This window comes from Python bivittatus, unplaced genomic scaffold, assembly GCF_059951505.1.
Source record: "Python bivittatus isolate LINGU-HERP-01145 unplaced genomic scaffold, Pbiv_v1 ctg000120_np1212, whole genome shotgun sequence".
Taxonomy (NCBI): Eukaryota; Metazoa; Chordata; class Lepidosauria; order Squamata; family Pythonidae; genus Python; species Python bivittatus.
Window position 1 is genome coordinate 7,451,232 of NW_028277037.1, and position 18,335 is coordinate 7,469,566.

The 18,335-nt window shown below is 36.6% G+C and overlaps 1 protein-coding gene across 3 annotated transcripts in view; it reads right to left on the minus strand.

The window, feature by feature from the left end:
• PHTF2 (putative homeodomain transcription factor 2) overlaps positions 1-18,335 on the minus strand; it is an 80,415-nt gene that overhangs the window by 15,565 nt on the left and 46,515 nt on the right. For all 3 annotated transcript variants that reach the window (XM_088134938.1, XM_088134937.1, XM_088134939.1), the window contains 6 exons: positions 14,620-14,689; positions 13,808-13,966; positions 11,247-11,412; positions 10,345-10,509; positions 2,181-2,379; positions 486-644 (listed from right to left, as the gene is read on the minus strand). In XM_088134938.1, the coding sequence (XP_087991064.1) occupies positions 486-644; positions 2,181-2,379; positions 10,345-10,509; positions 11,247-11,412; positions 13,808-13,966; positions 14,620-14,689 (918 nt within the window). The remainder of the gene's footprint in view (positions 1-485; positions 645-2,180; positions 2,380-10,344; positions 10,510-11,246; positions 11,413-13,807; positions 13,967-14,619; positions 14,690-18,335) is intronic.

Genomic DNA, 18,335 nt, shown 5'->3' on the forward strand with positions numbered 1-18,335 from the left:
CTTAAAGCCAATTCTCAAAGTCCTTTTATATTCCTTTAGTATCAATTTTGTGTCAATGGTGCACTGATATTTTATTAGACCAGCCTTTTATGATCTTACTTTAATTTCTTCCAATTTATGGTATTGGGAAATATATTACAGTTAAACCATATCAGTATATGCGCATCTAATTTCTGGAGTGGGGAGGTAGCTGTGTTAACTTTTCTGTGGCAAACATGATGTCTTGCTGTCATGGAAACCGATGTTAGTTTTTAAGCAACAGTATTGCTCTCTGTTGAATGGATAAAGAGATTCATTCAAGAACCCTTTTTCTATATTCTTGTATTTTAACATTTCAATAATAAATATATACTGTAGATATATAAAAATGAGATTCATACGGGAAACAGTCTTTTTATATACACATCTCACACACACATGCCCCAAGACATATGCACAAATTTGACTTGCATGAAAGTTTACTCAGCAACAATACAAGGCATTACCTCTACAGGGTAATGTTTCTTATAATGATGGGATTTCTTGTTTCGAAATGTCCCATCACTGGAAGCACGTTCTGCGTTCCGTCGCAAAGGATAGCCAGTTTCTGGCCCCTCTTCACTAGAAACTTCATCAGATACGTTTGTCATTGTTCTGTGACTGTCCTAGACCAATAAAGAAGTTACTGTTAATAAAATACACATCTTTAATTTAAAACACTCTTCTTTTCCAGACATGTTTACATTTATAAATAAGGCATATTCTTCCTCCACTGGTACACAACATATAATTTATCCACTTTTTATATACAATTCTAGAGAAAATGTTAAGAAAAATGTTCAGAGTGCAAATCAGCCCACCAAACAATTTTTTTCAAATAATGCAGTTATTTTGACAAGCATCCTTGAATGCTCATTTGCACATTTCTACAGTGCCTTCTTCATACTTCATTCCAAAGAGGATGGGTGGACCAGCAGGAGTGCATTCGCGTTACTTCCCCTGCAACCTGTTTCCTGATTAATTCCATGTTTCATGAACCCAGTTTTCTTTTTCGTATAAACACGTATGGAGAAACAATACAAATTGTATGATTTTGATAATCCTATACTGTTTGATAATTACTAATGAGATAATAACATCTACTTTATAAGCATTAATGAGGAAAATATAAGATATATTCAACAGCAAACTCAAAGAGATAGAAGAGATTCTTGGTTTGGATATGGAAGTTGCTAAAACCAAACAGTTGTCCAGTAAAACACTTATTGTCTTTTGTTACACTCTGTAAAACCATGCATCATTCATGTGGCACATAATTGCACAATTCAATGAAGATCTTAGCATAAGAAAGGTGGGCAAAGAGCAACACGAAAAACTATTGTCATATTCAAAGCCTCACCTACGATTTCATTATATTTTACCATTTGAAAACAAGATTTCAAATGGTATGGAACAAATGCTTTTAACTGATTGGTTCAGTGAACTTACTAAATAGAAAAGAAGCATATTGTCTGATTATGCCTTTATTTTCTATTATTCCTATTTGGTTGAAAAGCAGGGAACAGACTTTTTTTCCCGAGCTCAGGCATTACTCTACCCTGCCAAAGGTATGAATAAAAAAATGAAATGTGACAGAATCAAAGCCTGGAGTTTTTCAAGATTCATGTAATTATATAGACCAGGCAAAGGTCTCCAATTATAGAAGACAGATTAAGGGATAGGTTGTAGGAAAAATAAGAGTGTTGACAAATGTTGACTAGAATTGGAATGATCAAAACCATTAACAAAGTGGAAAGTGCCAGTGCGTGAGGCTGAATGTTGAACAAAAAGGACTTTGGGTGTCACCCAGCACAGCAATTTTTATGGTTCAAAATATGAAAATACAGGTGCCGAATCATCAGGTGTGTTGTAAAGCAGGGGTGTAATTTGAGGGGCAAGAGCTATATCCTGTATCTGAACCCCTTTACTGCCACTTGTAGCTCCTGATCAGTTGCTGAAAATCATTAGCAATGTTACTTGTCATTTTCAGACTCAGAACGCTACGTGTAAGTCATAAAATAGGTTTAAGATATTTTTAAAAAGTAAATCCAAAAATCAAGGAAAAACAATAAAAGCAGGAAATCCTGCCGCCTGTTCCCATTGCATTATTACTTTCTTAGCTTCCCTAAAATAATAACCAGAACACAAAATACAGCACTCACTTTATGATTCGAAGTATTGTATGTATTTCTTGCAGTTCCAGTATTCCAGCCAGTCTCTTCTGATCTGATAACCTCACAGGGCGGCTCATGGAACTGTAAAACATCTTCATTGTTTCTACCTGTCTTTTTTCCATCAAGGGAGACATACCCATTGTCAGTTTCTGTTGACTTATCTATTGAGTTCTTTGCTTTCTTTGCTCTAGAGGTAAACCATATACATGAAATAATTACTGTTTAGGTTAAGAGTTCTTCATCATCTGATTTCCCAAACTGCTTTAATGCCAAAAAAAGGGCAATAATAAAATTCATATTTAGGATATAAACTGATAGTATATTTTAATATACAAACTATTACAAATTAATTACTGATTTAGGATACATAAACCTATTTGTCAAAGTCAGTCAGGTGGTTTGGAGGGAATATTTACCTTATGTCTAAATTTGCCTATGTCCACACAGAAAATCTTCAATCTCGCTTTCTTAGAATGACAGAATAATAATTAATATTATAGTTCTGTCTGAGGTGTGCCTTACTTTTGTTTAAGTACCTTCTTACAGCATATTTAAAAATAATAATAGAGTATTAAGCTCACCAAAAGGACAATTAAAGATTTACTTCTGTTATAAAATAAGAACTGGGAATCTATAGACAAGGAACCCAATAATGTTATTTTTTATTTGAAAAATATAAACCTGGAATGAGTAAATTAATGAACATAACTAAATGGAGGAAGATTTTAGTTATGCCAGGTTACTCATTATCTCACAATATATTATTTTTTCCAATCAACTGATAATTATATGTATACAATATTCATATGCCCACACCCTTTGTTGATCTACAGTTTGAGAAGTGTACATTTCCCAACTTCTTAAAATTAAAATCACCATTGACCTAAGACATATATATTGAATATGAAGATTAAACACTTAGACCAAAAAGTTAGTAATACATACAGTACAACATAAATCTAGCTGAATAATTCTGGATGATGAAAGATTCTTAATAATAGTAATACTTTAAATAAGGCCGTGTGTAATAAAATAAAGTAAAAGGCAGAACTAAAAGGAAATACAAATCCTATTTCTGTATCATCCCTACAATTTACCCTAATCAAATCCACATAGGCAATTCTCAATTGTACTGTTTTGTTCAAATAAAGGGCCATGTTATATGTAATACTTGGATTCTGACCACACATGAAGTGAAAAATTCTTAATGATTCTGCATTATATAGCCCTTAGATAATATTATTTATTTGGTTTAATATGTTCTACTGAATTTGATTTTTTTTAGTTGCAACAACAACCACCACAAAAACTCCTTTATTGACCTGGAGGTAGAACTGACATTTAAGAATAGTGTGTACCTGAAAAATTAAGGTACTCATCAGAGCAGCAACTAGCACTTGAGGACAAAGCAGCAGTGCTGCTGTTGAAAGTCCTTGAAAGAAAATGCAACCCTTGTAGATTTTATCATCCCTATTGATTCATTATATTATTTACTATACAAATTGTTCTGGAAATCATATTTCTCTCTCTCTTTATACCATAGCTAAACAAAACAACACAGACACAGGAGCCAGGCACATGAAAACTCTGCATAAGGCACACCAGAAAGTTACACACACACATCTGATCTTAGCCGAGAAGTGCCACACAGAAAAGTTGACTGCTTCAATTGCAAGTGTCTGTGAATTTATTTTCAAGCTTTTTTTATTATTTCTGTTCTACTCTATGCAGACGATGCAGCAATACTGTCAAGAACATCTATTGGCCTTAAAAGAGCACTGAGAGCACTAACACAGTACTGCAAAGAAGACCAGCTAGAACTCAATTATCAGAAAACTAAAATCATGGCATTTGCTAAAAGGCCCAAGAGCTACTCTTGGAGCATTGATGTCCACAAGACTGAGCAGCTCTCCTGTTTCAAATACCTGGGGGTAGTCCTTCATTCTGCCGGCAGTAGGAACACCCACAGGGACTATGTTGCTGAAAACGCACAGGGGAGCTCATCTGCCATCCTTAAATTCCTCAAGACAAGAGGTGGCCACTATATTCCTGCAGCACTCAAATTATTTGAAGCCAAGCCAACAGCACAACTTCTTTATGGTGCCCAGCTGGGCCCCTTCTCCAATTTTGCACCATTAGAACTTGTACAATCTAAATTTTAAGATTGGCCCTTTGAGTCCCAAAATGTGTATCTAATACCACCCTGAGACTAGAGACAAGCCTCATGATAGTGGAGGCTAGTGTGGGGGTGACCATACCCAACTATTGGCTTAAACTATCCATTTTTCCCCGTGGTCTTGCCCCATTAACTATGAGTCCACATGGAAACAGGCAGTAGCAACTAAAATCTAATCCTGGGGCTTCTCTCCAGGTCTTCTACTCAGCATGGGATATGATCAGGCCAAAGCACTCATTAAACAGCGTTAGCAGACACAGAGGGCCAAATGGAACTAGCCAGGTCCCCAACCTTTATTGCCAGGGAATCCAACAGGCATCCTGCCTCCCCTGTGACATACTTAACTAAACGTGAAATACTTAACCACCAGAGGGCCTTTACTCTGGCACGATGCCATGCCCTCCCCTCAGCTGTCCTTGAAGGCTGATCCAAGACAAGTCTTTTCCCATAGAAACAATACCCCTGTGACTCTAGATGCACAGAAACTACAGAGCATGTGCTTTTCCAGTGCCTGTATTACAGAGACATTTGCACTAGCCTCATCTCACCAGTATTGTATAAATTTCCAGGGCGCACAGGACAATTCTACACCTCCCTGCTGCTTTCAGATACCAACCTTGCCACAACACATAATGTTGCCAGGTTCTGCGCAGCAGTGATTAAAGTTTGTCAGATGACCTGTGCCATAAACTAGTCTTAATGAGCATCTAGTTCATCATACTAGAATGCTTTGTAATTTGATATAGTTTGCCACATACTAACCTTTATGCCCCCTACACCTAACGCTCCTACCCCTCCTTTTAGATATACTTTTTGTTTTGTATATTTTAGCTTTTTATAATAATAATAACTATTATTGTTGGTTGCATAGTCAGCCAGATGTTTAGACTGGATTTGGCATTTTTATCCACTTATCGAATCCTTCCCAAGGACCTGGGATAAGCAGATATTTTTTGATGGTGTTAAAGGTATCGTTGCAGGACTTAAGCTGTTCCAAGTAAAGCTCCCTTTACCAACTGACTGATGGTGATTTTGTCAATGTCAATGGTCTTCAAGGGGGACGCGGTGGCGCAGCGGCTTAATGACGCTGAAAGTTGCCGGCCAGAAATGGCTGACGCTTCGGCGGTTCGAGTCCAGCCTTCGCGTTAAACAGGGTGAGCTCCTGCGTCCTCCCCAGCTCCTGTCAACCCAACAGTTCGAAAACTCACGTGAGTAGATAAATGTGTACTCTCATTCCGGTGGGAGGAAAACTGCTGGCGGCGCCTTGCAAAAATGGAGTTGGGAGCAGTTGCTGGTAAGTGTGAAAAACCGTGCGTGCCCGAAAAGGGCGCAAAGCAACGGAAACCCCGCCTCCTGCGCTCGCCAGCTGGGCTCTGCTCTAGGAAGGAGGCTCTGGCAAACCACTTCCGAAACAATTGCCTTGAAAACTGCAAGGACCCGTCCTAGCAGTCACTGCAGGGTCAGTAATGACTGAGCGCAGACAAAAAAAAAAAAAAATGGTCTTCAAGTGGTACTCCAGATAATAGGTACCTTGGGTGCAATCCCAAAACATCTGGAGTATTATTATTATTATTTAGACTCTGATATATTTTCTATATTTTCAAATTGACTGTACCCCACCCTCCTTATGCTGGTCTTTGACTATAATAAAGAGTTGATTTGAATTTGTAACTTTAGAGAAAGAGGTAAATTCATAGTTGTACTTATAACTGCTATAAAGATCAGAAGCCACTTCTCTGTATCTTTTTTCTTTGTTTTCTATTTTTCTTTTTCTTTATTTCTTGCACTTTTAACTTTCTTTCTCTTTGATTTCTTTTTCTTTCTTTCTTCCTTACTTTATATTAGTTTGTATTAGTTTTTATATTCTTTTTTAAAACTTTTAATAAAATTATATAAAAAAAGAAAGACATTCCCTCCAAACAAAATATAATTTTTCATTTTTACCTGTTGGTGAAATAAATTACAAAATTTTGCATAAAAGAAAAAAATGGAGCAAAGCTTGATCAACAAAAGTGGCTTTTTCTTGAATAGGAGCTCTTCATCGGAGTTATAAAATGTGAATTTGTTATTCAAATCCTGCCAAGCAATTAGGATAAAACAGGATTAATGGGACCAGAATTATTGCATAAAGATACTTAAGAATGAACAAGATTTTTCCAAATACATCTTTCAGAGGAACTGAAGACAAATGGTCAAGAAAAATACAAACAGGTTGGACAATGAGCTCGCCCTTTCTCTAATGGTCATCATCTGCCAGCAATGCCCCTCTAGATTCTACATATGGCAAAAAGGCCAGACTTTGTGCAAAAGAATTAATGGGCACAAGTTTGAGATCAGGATACGAAACAAGGGCAAAGTAATAGCAAAACATCCCTTTACAGATTTCAAAGTAGCTGTTCTGGGACAAAGAAACTTAACCAACACAATTGAGCAAGAGATTGCTAAACTCACATAGATCAAATGGTTTCAGGCTTTCTCTTAACAAGCACAATGGATTTTTAACACAATTGCTTGTTGATAAAATACTTGTAATCTGTCTCACATGTAATCTACATCTTCATCCCAATTTAAATCCTACATTACAATAGAAGAGAATATCTGTAGCTCAGGGTTGAACTGTGGAGTTCCTGATGCTCTCTGAGCTTGGTTGCTTGCTTGTAGACGTTTCATTACCCAACTACATAACATCAGTGAGAGTGGGGTTTTTTTTTTTGGTCTTTGAGTCAGTGTTGACTCCCAGAGACTGCCTGGACAAGTCCCTGCAGTTTTCTTGGCAAGATTTCAGAAGTGGTTTGCCACTGCCTGCTTCCTAGGGCTGAGAGAGAGTGACTGGTCCAAGGTTGGCTTCGTGCCTAAGGCAAGACTAGAACTCACAGTCTCCCACTTTTTAGCCTGGTGCCTTAACCACTACACCAAACTGGCTCTCGAGTGTGGGGTTTGTGGCCTGCTTATACGTAGTAGCTTGCCACCTTTCAAAAGAGACAATAAAAGGAGGACTTCCAGTGAAGATTAATGGCGGTCTAGTCATCTTTGGAGGAGCGGAGATGGCACCACAGCAGAGACTGGCATCCAGTGGGTCAACATTGGATGCCGAAATCTCTCCGGATAAAGGAGAGGTTGTAAAATAATCCACTTGATCTCCAGACAGATGCTCTCCATAAGTAAGAGAGACAATAAAAAAACCAGGAAGGAAACAAAAAGACAGAACACATCCTCTCCAGCAGCCAACATTCAGAGAAGCAGGGATCAGCACTAGACAAGCAATCAGGCAGAAAACAATACTCTAATCAAGGAACCACCAAGAAGGAAACCACACCCCCACAGACATTTAAGCTTAGAAAGCACCAAGAACTTCACAAACCATACATTTGTTTAGCCACCTGTGCAACTGATGAAGTGAGCTACAGTTCACAAAAGCTTATGCCTTTTAATAAAATGTGTTAATCTTAAAATGTGCTGCCAGACTCCCCCTTATTCCAGTCAGAGAAAAGGTGCAAGTAAGGGAGTTACATATCTATTTTTTAATGGGTCTAAGGAAGATGGTTCTCTTTGAACTCTGAAAATGTAAAAACATATAGCTATTATGGACACAATAATTGTAAAGCATACAATGCCTATTCCATTTTTTTCCTAGGAATCCATAATGATTTATGGGAATGTTTCATCAGCAGAAGAAACATCCTACTCAAAGTATGTATATGTGTATATGCATGTATCTATCTATCTAAACCTCCCTCTAAGAAATTAATGGCCTTCCTGCATTTTTCTAGGCCTTTTACTATCCTGCTTGACAGAGAATTCTGATAAACTTGAAAACCTCCAACTATTTTGCAAATCTCAAGTTGACACAATAAAGAATTGTCTTAACTGGATTTTTAAAGTTTCTTTCATGAAGATATTAGTGTTCAACTAAATCTTCCCTCACAATTGTTTAATACAAGCCATGCATTTCAAAGCTTTTAATTCATTCAGTTTACCTACATGAATAACCTAAATGCTGGTAAACAAAGAGAAATATTATTTATTTAGATAATTAACACTGTTAGTAATTAATTTTTAAAAAATGGATATTCACTGTTCAACTGCTCTGAAGAAACTACAAAACTAAGCATTTTATACAGTGGAAAATAACTATTTCATACAAAACTAGAGAGTGTGAAATCACTTTTGCCCCCTTATTTAAAAGATGGCTGGAAACAACATATATCATTCTCATATGCCAAAATTTCCATTTGCAGCCAACAGCATTGCTGAGTACAAACTCTTCATGTAGTAAACTGCATTATTCCTTTTCATGATTTTTTAAAACATAATTACTTTATTATACATGTCAGCGCTTTAGTTCTTTTAGCATATTTAGACAGGGATGAAGATTAGTCAGTTTATTGTTTAAAAAGAAGTGCACAATTCTTTTCCTTGGCGGGTTTTATATTAGGTTCTAATGCTACATTCATAGCATTAATGAACAAGTACCTTATTTGCCAGTCAATCATACACTGCAGCACACATATATTTTAATTCAGTACTGCATTGTTCTTAAAAAAAAAAAATCTATAATTCTGTTAATGACACCTTTCCAATTTGAGCTTTATCTAGTGAATATGCAATGAAAATTCCTTGTATGCATATTTAATCTTCAGTGCAAGTATAAAGTTCTTTCCAATATATCTTTTCTCTGCTAGCAATAGGAAGGATTTTTCAAATGAGAAATGTTGCATAAGCGTAAGCAATGGTGATGGACCACTTTGCAAAAAGCAGGTGGAACTATTTAGATTGTTGGTACTGAGTTTGTTCTAAGAGTTCTTATTACAAAGTCTAAGGTAAAGGGCCAGCAAAACAGTGGCCTATATATTTATTATAAGGTCTGTGACAATGGGCTACCTCAACAGTGGCATGTAAGTCAACTGGACTTTCTATTACCTGAAAATTCCATCAATGCCCCTCTCATTTTTCTACACAACAGCATAACCCTCCAAATTGGTTATACCACTCTGAAAGCCCCAAAGACATTATTCCTGCAACCCTCCATTTCTGAATGTATGTTTAATACTTCCCTGACACAAGATGTAATGGTATGTGAGAAAGACCTTGAGAAACAGGGAGATGTTGCCTAGGAAATGGTCAGATAAGAGAGGGCATAGCCCCCAGCTGCATAATGGGGGGAGAAAGATGCTCAGAAGGGACTCTCCCTAACTTCTCAGGCTGTAAAGGAGATGGCTGGAGATTTGTACTTTCAGGCTTGCAAGATTCTGTTAATGTAGCCTTACAATAAAGTAGAATTAGCTCATTCGGTCATGTTTCCTGTCTGGTCTACCTGGGATATTTTGGTCACCTAATGCGAAGAGAGATCTCTTTGGAGAAGACCCTGATGCTGGGAAAGATTGAAGGCAAAAGGAGAAGAGGACGGCAGAGGATAAGATGGTTAGATAGCATCACTGAAGCAATGAGCATGAAACTGAGCAAACTCAGGGAGGCAGTGAAGGACAGGAAGGCCTGGCGCAATATGGTTCATGGGGTCACGAAGAGTCGGACACGACTTAACGACTAAACAACAACAACAACTACCTGGGAAGGCTGATACAAATGTAGTGCCTCTCTTTGATAGCTACAAGTAAGTTAAGAAGGAAAAGAAATGTAAAAGTGAATCTTGCAGGCTGGAAATAAAGGAGAGTCCTGGATCTGAAAAAGTAGAAGAGTATGTTCCTAATTTAACAGAAAACGTATCAGAGCCAAATAAGAAACCCAGCTGAAAAATGACCAGCCATTTTAGAACAGGATCTAATGTTTTCATTGATTTGGGGCATCTGTTGCCTCAATTTCTTATGCTGGTCTTCAGTGTTTACATATACTGCAGTGTGGAAAACAAAGTCATAGGTGCTAAAATACTTTGACACAATTATATTAGAGAAAAGGGATAGTGCAACATTTAAGATAATAAAATATTCCAATTTCAAATGCTTTCAATAAAATACAAACCCTGATAAAAAGAAAGTAGCATGCCAGATATCCCTGAAGACAGCGCCAAGACTATAAGGAGTGCTTGTACCGTAGCTGTGTATGGTTCCCTCCTGTGTGTTATCTGTCGTGCTAGAGCCATCTCCTTCTCTATGCACTTCCAAATGTGCCGCTTTCCTTAATTTCCTTCATCAGAAGAAATTAAAAGTGGAGGTATCTAGTAAATGTCATAGCACCACAACATGGACAGCATGCACAAAAGAGCTTTAAATCCATCAGTATATTTGAAGCTGAACAATGGCTTTGTTAATTTAAACAAGACAAATTAAATTTTCATAACCACCTTTTCAGATGACAGAAATCTTCTCTTTTAATAAGAAATAAAAAGTTCAGAAGGCAGAAAAAAGTAAATTCATGAACACTTTTTAACCTTTTGACAGATTACTTTAATTCTCATGGAATTAGAGCCAGTATTTAAGGTTATGGCATCTTATTTCCATTATTTACTTATCTACTAAAATGCACGGATTTGTACTGTTTAGCCTATAATAAAATGTCCATATGGTATCCCTGGATAAAAGGAACTTCAGAACATATTAGAAATAACAACATGGAGGCATGGCAAAAGTATCGCTACCCCTCCAATCCCAATTTGCCATGAAATAGGTTGAAACTGACACAAGAAAACGGCATCCACCATTCTTTATTCAAAGTCCATAGGGTAGCCACTTTGCTTTTGATGCGTGACTTAACATATTCTTGTAAATAATAAAACAAATGAAAATCTGTATTACAAATTAATAATATCTTACTAATATATAATCTCTACTTTCATACAGTGTGTCTTCTCTAATCTTTTAGGGTTTAATTCACATTAAAGCAAAGACATGCATAAATGCCACCCAGTATTAGCACAAATGTACCTTCTCCTTCTCCCTCCTGTGCTTGGAGATGATTTAGGCGTCCTTGTCGAAACAATCTGGCAATGTACAGTTCCAAGGAGCAACATGAGCCATGCTGGCCCTATTACTTCAGTTAGAGGTATATTGTGCGGGCCTTCTATTGTAAAGAACAATACGACTGCAGCAACTGTTTGAAAGAAGAAAACAGGATAACACTGCACTAATAATTCGTAAGTAAACCAGAGAAATGGAGATCATTAATTGGAAAATTGTTATTGTTGGAAGTCAGAAAGGATCACAATCAAAAGAAAACTTCCCACTCGTCCCCCATTCCCAAGTGAAGGAGATTTAAGCATCCATGTTAGTCTTACACTGAAATCAAGGTACCTAAACACTCTTAATTTGGGCTGAATACTGTTCTCTATATAAAGTGAAAATGTTTGATTTTTTTAACTATACCTCTGTGGTAAAACTTGTTACATATGAGAAAACTATCCAATATTGTACTGTGCAAAAATACAGTTATTTTCCTACAGCTAAAATGTTTGGCAGCAGCTACAGTAATTTCAGACATTAGCTGGAAATTGTATTTTAAAACAATTATATCTACAGCCAATACTATTTTGTCTGATATATAAATTGATTTGTACATAAAATACTTTAACTCAAGTTAACCTCTTTGAAAGAGCTGATAAATGTAGAAATATTTGTGGTCGATTAAAACAATGCACTCCTGATCAATTAACTATTTCAAGGTATTATGCACTGGATAAATTTAAATTGTTATCCAGTATGAAGCACTGCAATAAATCCTTCACTCCTATTCTATTCTATTCTATTCTATTCTATTCTATTCTATTCTATTCTATTCTATTCTATTCTATTCTATTCTATGAAGGTAGGTAGCTATACCATGACTATACCATACTATGGCTGTGCAGTCCTTCTCTTTCAATTCCAAAAAGTTGCTTCAGCATTTAGCAAGTACGAATGTAGCAACTATCTGCAACTCTTCCAAGGAGACACATCTTCTACTCTGATCGTGTGAAAGCCAAAGAGAACAGCTGCACAATCCTGGGGAGATGCAACTGCTCGGAGTTGCAGATGGCTGTGGCTCCAATATGCTCCACAGCACTTCTCTCAAATTATTTTCAGAAGCCTTGCACGGCTCAATAACACTTTTATGATAATTCAAATAACTAGGGACCTAGTTTTCTAATTGTTTCAGTAATTTTAAGCTTTTAGTTTAATAAAAAGTTTGCATGTCACATCAGGAAAACAAAAACATTGCACGCTGCTTTAGGGACCCATACTTGTTCCCTTCTGCTAGCGAAGCAGTTAATCAAAACAGAAAGCCTATATTTGTTCACCATTACATCAGACTGGTACATATGATTTGTTACTGTACTAATAAGTGAAAACTGCAGCTCAAGAAAAAATGTAAAAATTCCTTTCTAACTTCAAGTATTTATTTATTTTTTACTTATTTTATTTAAACAGAATACAATCGATGGTGGAATAAATATAAATACAGGTATAGGCTTCTCAATTCATAGAATATAAGAACCTTCAACATCAGTTGGTTTGTTTCTTGCAGTGAGCTGGTGCTCATATTTGACATTACAGTATTGGCATCTTTCAATATTCGTGCTAGCTGTTTCTTTGTAAGAAGAAGCAGGCAACCTTATTCTATTCTTTTTGTGCTATTCTAGATGCTCAGTTATTCTTTGTTTCAATTCCTCTTGTTTTTTAGTTAGAGGGCTTTGTTTTTTCTGAGGAGGAGGCTCTACTATCTGAGCTACTTCTGGCAAGGCTTCGATTTCTTTGCCCTGGGTAGACCTTTGCAGTTCTTTCAATTCTATTTGTGAATACTTTATTTCGTGTTATAAATCGACATTGATCCGCTAGCCTATGTTCTTTATTTCTGATTCTGGATGTTGTTCTTTCCAGAACTGGTGCATTCTTTTCAGATATCCTCTTCTCATTGGATTGGATTTGTAATAGCAGATCATTATTTCTTTGTTTTCAGTCTTTGTATATTTGCGATGGGTAAATAATTTTTCTTCCAGTAGTCCTGCAACTGCTGGCCCTAGTTGCTCAGCCAACAGTCCTGAGTCCTATAGCCCACTTGTCACCAGATGTCCAGGAACTAGAACACCTAGCATGGTCCTTGTTGACCCAGGCAATGAGCGATCCAGTATGGGTTTCTGCAAATTACATCTCACCATATTGTTTATGGGAGAGACACTCTTCGTTTGGCTCCTCTGATGAGACCTGTCCAGTATGGTTGAACCTCTGGCATAGCTCTCATCCTCTATGGAGCATGCAAACCCCACAAGCCCCACATCAAGGTAGTGCCTCACTGGGGGTTATTATTATTATTACACCGTCAAGCTTCTTTTTCATATTGTTAGCATTTTAAAAATTATATTATATTACATTATATTATATTTTAAATATATTATTCTTACTGTTATTCAACTATTGAGACAAGTGTTATTTCAAAGAATAGAATTGCAATGTAGCTCTGTTACTTTTTAAATAAAGGGATTTGTTAGGCAGAAGATATCATCCACATGTACCTTGAAGAAGATAAAGGAAAAGGAGCCAGAAAAAAATAACCTTCGATGTCACTTGTAACCACCAGTTGAAGAAGAAAGGAAAGAAAACAACTCTAACAATTCCCTTTCGAGTCAGGGAGGTCCAGGGACTTTCTGGTTTTGCTTTAGCAAAGGCAGAGCCTGAACAGAAGAAAAATAAATTACTCAGTTACACAGAAACATATAAGATGTCTATTTGTCCCTGATACCAAATCCAACATTTCCACCTATGTACACAGAATGCCAGGGTTGATCTGCTCATGGAGGAAGATATTTCACTCTTTAGCCCCGGGGACTTCTTTCCCTTTCTATACTTTGTGGACTATTTTCATGTGCAATAACTCTGTTATTTCCAGCAAACTGAATTCCACTATCCTCAAGAGGAATAATAGTTGGGAGGGAGGGATTGCTACAGAATTGGAAGCACAGCAAAAGCAGGCTATTATTTCAATCCAGTTAACACACAACTTTTTATTTTTAGTGTGCAATGTTTGAAATATACTTGTTTGTTTGCAAGAACTACACAAGAATTTGTTCAGGGAGGTTCTCTATTACAAATTGTTTTCTATCCTTCTAGTAAGTGATGCAAAAACAGGAACAGAGCTATACTGTACTGCTAAATATTCAGGTGGCAGCTCCCTGTTACTGAAAATCACTCCCCTCCCCTCCCCAACAGGTACTTTCACCCATGAAAAAAATCTGCCCTCTAAAACAAGAGTACATTAAAAATGTTAAAATTAAGCTAATATACATTGAATACAATTATGACTCCTATTGAGGAGACCAAGTCCTACCTCTTACAAGATCCACATCTATGAGATCAGGCTTTACGTGCCCAGTTTTCTTTGGCTTGTTTCTCAAACCCTGTAAGATGCATAGAACATAACATGATCTACATAGAAAGTTGAATATGGGTCATAATTGGGCTACCTTAAATCTATTTGAAGAAAGGCTCCAGTTTAACATGATTTGGATCCAGTGCCTGCTTGTCAAGAACAGAAGGGGTCACTCTGTTTGTGGAACACCTTAGAGCCAGCAAATGTTTTGTTGTTCTTGTTGGGAAAAAAGTTTAAAGCTTAAATATATAGCCACAGTTAAGAAAGTTAACATCCTAATTAAGAGAAAATATAATCACTTTAGAATGTTATAATATCTGTATAGCTTACTGTCTTTTAGTTCAGCTATGTACTGCAGTGATGAAAGAAGGTATGTATAGGAAATTTATTTTCCTGCTATCAAATCCAAAACTGCGTAAGTGCCTTTAAAGAGTCCCAGGTGGATCCTCAAACTCCCCTGATATTATTCCTGAACCTCATTCTCACCACCAATGAGATTTGCAGTCCTGAGAAGAAACCATTACCATGAGCCTTTTTTCAGAGGGCTATTCTTCCAAAAAAAAAAAAAAATCAATTCAATTGAAAAAAATCATTTTTTTTCCTGTGAAATATGATTCCAATTAGCATATTCATCTCAGTAGTCATAATTGCCACTAGTATTGGGATATATTATTTGATGTCAGACAGGGAGAGCAGTAAAATCCTGCTTATTGATTTTTTTTTTTAGAACAATAATCTGAACAATCAATCATCACATAACTAAAACTGCCAGTGTTTTTCTTCTGGTGAAAATTTAGACTCTGAGCATCTCTGCCTTTTGGTTCCTTTTCTGCCCTCACTTGTTCCGTCTGTCTTCTGGTTGACTGATTATGTCCTCCTCTTTGCCTTAATGGCTTTAATAGCAGCAAGTTATCAAAAACAAAAACCTAATTTAGGCTGTTTCATTCTCTCTGGAGTCAGCTCCTTACCTCTGATTGGAAATGTTGAGGAAATGGATATTGCTACCTAGGAAGAAAAATTAGACTTCCCATATGAACCCTACCAGTTCTGTATGCCAAAATCCGGTGTTCCATGATAGGAAACTGCAATCAATAAATAGACTGCTGGAGATAGGATGCAGAGCGCTGTTGATCTTTCTCTCTCTCAGTGACACCAACTAATTAATTCATTTTATGACTGGTAGATTAATTATTTTTTTATAGATGGGATGTTTTGCAGATAAGCATAGGAAATACATTTGTTTTCTGAGAATTCAATTTATTCAGATAGAGAATACATTAGTGTATTGGTCTGATTAATATTTACAGTGGAAGCTCAATTTAACAGATCTCTCATTTAACAGACTTTGGATGCAAGGACAACATGTCTATCTGTTCCTATTCCTGAAATGTAAATACTTGCATCTGAAATAGTCTGGAACCAGGCACTTAAATATATTTTTAAAAGTTACTTTTATCTTATTTGCGCCTTTACCTCTCTTTCACTTTTCAGCCCCATTTCTATTTCCTACTGGATTCCCTGTCTCTTAAGCTTCCTTATCTCCTGAGATATATTTGTGGAATTAGGACACCTAGGAAATTTAAGCATACTCAAACTGAAGATGTCTACTTCAGAAATCAAAAGAGAGAGAGTCTTTTGATTTCTTTTTGCCCATGCCTTTTAAAGTGCCTTTTTAATGGGCATTTTAATCCTGGTTTTGTTTTGACACCTATTTTGTGATCAGTTCTATCTCCTCCATCTCCTCATTGAAACAGGGTTTTCTTCATTCTAGGAAAGATGCTATAAAACATTATACCATAGAAAAATCCAACTGTTTCCCTTGTTGTATGTTAGTATTTCTATAATCCATGATTGTGAGATCTCAAGGATATTAGCATATTCATTTCAACTAAGAAATTCTCCATCTCAACACTGTCTAATATTTTGCATATTCTCTATCAAGGTCATTATTTTATCATCAAGCACTTCATCTTTTGCACTGTGAATTCCCCTGCCCAGGAGTCATTGTAATTCGGAGTCCTTTTAGCTTAACCACTGAATTCACAAAGATCATGATGACAGTTCACCTCATCATTTGAAAACAACATGTTTTTTCCCATCTACCTAGATAATTGACTTCTTGTTCTTTCCTGCTATCTCCTGACAACAAATAATTATCAATTGTTTAGTGCATCTTAGCTTCAATGTCAATCTTCCCATGTCTTACTTCATACCATTACAAGACACGTTACAGGGCTTTAAAATCTTGTTGCATTAATTACTAATCTAAGTTTTCATCTATTGCCCACAGTTCTAGCTAATACAAGTTCCTTGCCTTATTGCATGGCAAATGGCACACTTCATTATTCCTTCCTCTTAGCTCACAAATATGTCTTCTACTAACGTATTCTCATTACTCTGGTAGTTATGGGTTCAAGGACTTTGTTACTAACATAATACACACTTTCACTTATTGTTAAAAGGAAGATGAAAACATATAGTCAGAAAGGTTACATTCCTTTAGGACACCTGCATTTTCTTTCTATAACGAGTTTCCAGTTTAGGCCTATCTTACTGATTACAAAAAACAAGTTCATACAATTTACTATATTCACTGTTAAATAGCAGAATCAATAAAGATGCAAAATACAGTATAAGTCCATCTCATTTAAAGCAGCCTTCTTCAACTGGTTACCTTCCAAATGTGTTTTGGCTACAGTTCTCTTAATTCCCAGCCATTCATATTCCAGCAGAAGTCAAGGCAAAATTAACTACAAGCCAAAAAGGGATTTTATAAGCAACACTATACTGATATAAGAGTGAATACTGCAGCAACAGTAAACTGTACACAGCGATGCCAACAGCTGGCAAAGACACAGATCAGGGAAGCTGCAACATATGCATACTAAAGACACGGTATGGCCACATAGCAGTTAGCTGAATCTATAGGACTGAAGGTTAGAAATCTCCACGTCCTCTCAAGCCTTCTGGGTCTTCACACCCTAGGTCCCCCTTCTGCCTTGGTAACTCTCACTGGCGCCAGAGGTGACTTTGTTTGGCATCGCCCCAACCCCAGCAATGTGAGAGAAATGGTATCCCTCAGCCTGGATGCTTCAGCAGCAAGTAAAAGGGGGGAAATAAAAAAAGCGAAATGAGAAAATTAATTCAATAGTGCCATCTCCTGGCCCTACATCATTGATACATGATGGCTAGGAAAATCAACCCATCCTCTTTTGTGAAGAAATCGGCCCATCTCGCAAATGATAAACAGAATCAAACCTTATTTTTAAAAACAAATAATAAAAGGAAAAGAGAACGTAAAAAAATCCTTTTCAAAGTTATATTCAAAATAATCAATGAAAGGCGAAATAAAAACACAGATTGTTCAAATCACAGAAAGCATCTTAGAAAAACTCCAAAAGAAAAATATACTAGGAGATCGAAGCCTCTGAGCAGGCTATTATATGGTATTATTATCTAAGACTCACTATCATCGATGTAGAATTGTACTGATTTTCTCATGTCAAAATGTTACTGCAAAAGAGAGGTTAAACAAAATTGCTTGACATTTTCATCTCATGGCTCTGTTTTATTTAAGGCTCTCTCTTCTTTATTTTGGAAATGATTACCAAAGGAATCATGGTAAGCTATATATACTTCTGAAGGGAGAAATTCATCCCCCTCCTTGTGTTAAC